This window comes from Acanthamoeba castellanii, assembly GCF_000313135.1.
Source record: "Acanthamoeba castellanii str. Neff unplaced genomic scaffold scf7180000084770, whole genome shotgun sequence".
Taxonomy (NCBI): Eukaryota; Discosea; order Longamoebia; family Acanthamoebidae; genus Acanthamoeba; species Acanthamoeba castellanii.
This window is the reverse complement of record NW_004457532.1, coordinates 1,176,189-1,176,948: the sequence shown is the minus strand read 5'-3', so window position 1 is coordinate 1,176,948 and position 760 is coordinate 1,176,189. Positions and strand designations below refer to the sequence as shown.

Genomic DNA, 760 nt, shown 5'->3' with positions numbered 1-760 from the left:
GCCCGACCTCGTGGAGCTGCTGCTCAAGCACGGAGCCACCCCGACGCCCAGTGCCCTCTCCGCTGTGACCACCTACGGCCACGCCAAGGTACCTCCGCGCCACACGACACACGACACACAACTACTGAACGTCATCAGAGCTTCAAGGTGATGCTCAGCAAGCTCACACCGGCCGAGATCAAGCGACGACCTCTGCTTGCGTCCAGTACGTGCTGTGCTGTGCTGTGCTGTGCTGTGCTGTGCTGTGCTGTGCTGTGCTGTGCTGTGCTGTGCTGCTCTTGGTTCAACCGGTGGATAAAAAAAGGGTCCTAATTAACTTGCCACAGTTCGAGGAAGCCTCGAATGCGCCAAGATCGCGGTTGCCATGGGCGCCGACCCCAACCTCGTCTCTGCCTCTCAGGTATGTGACCGTGTGTCGTGTGTGTCATGTCGTGTGTGTCATGCCATGTGCGTCGCATGTGCGTCGTGATACCCAACCAACGTGCTGATCGCTCGACACGAATCAGACGCTGTCGATGGACCAGCAATCGGCGCTGCACGAGACGGCCAACTGCGGGCGCTACGATATCCTCCACTACTACCTGAGCGAGTGCGGCGGCGACCCGGACCTGCGCGATTCCCGGGGCCGCACCCCGCTGCACTCGGCGGCCTACGGCGGCCACATCGAGTGCTGCAAGCTGCTGGTCGAGTACGGGGCCAAGTGGAGCGTGGCCGACATGCGCAAGCGTCTGCCCCTCCACGAGGTAAACGCCACACTTCG

The 760-nt window shown here is 61.8% G+C and overlaps 1 protein-coding gene across 1 annotated transcript in view; it reads left to right on the top strand.

Annotated features, from left to right (window-relative positions):
• Positions 1 to 760, top strand: part of ACA1_270950 (BTB/POZ domain containing protein) — a gene marked incomplete at both ends in the record, with an annotated part of 4,393 nt that continues 3,633 nt past the window's right edge. Inside the window, 4 exons of the mRNA XM_004341616.1 lie at positions 1 to 88; positions 139 to 205; positions 327 to 400; positions 507 to 726. Coding sequence (XP_004341664.1) covers positions 1 to 88; positions 139 to 205; positions 327 to 400; positions 507 to 726 — 449 coding nt within the window. The remainder of the gene's footprint in view (positions 89 to 138; positions 206 to 326; positions 401 to 506; positions 727 to 760) is intronic.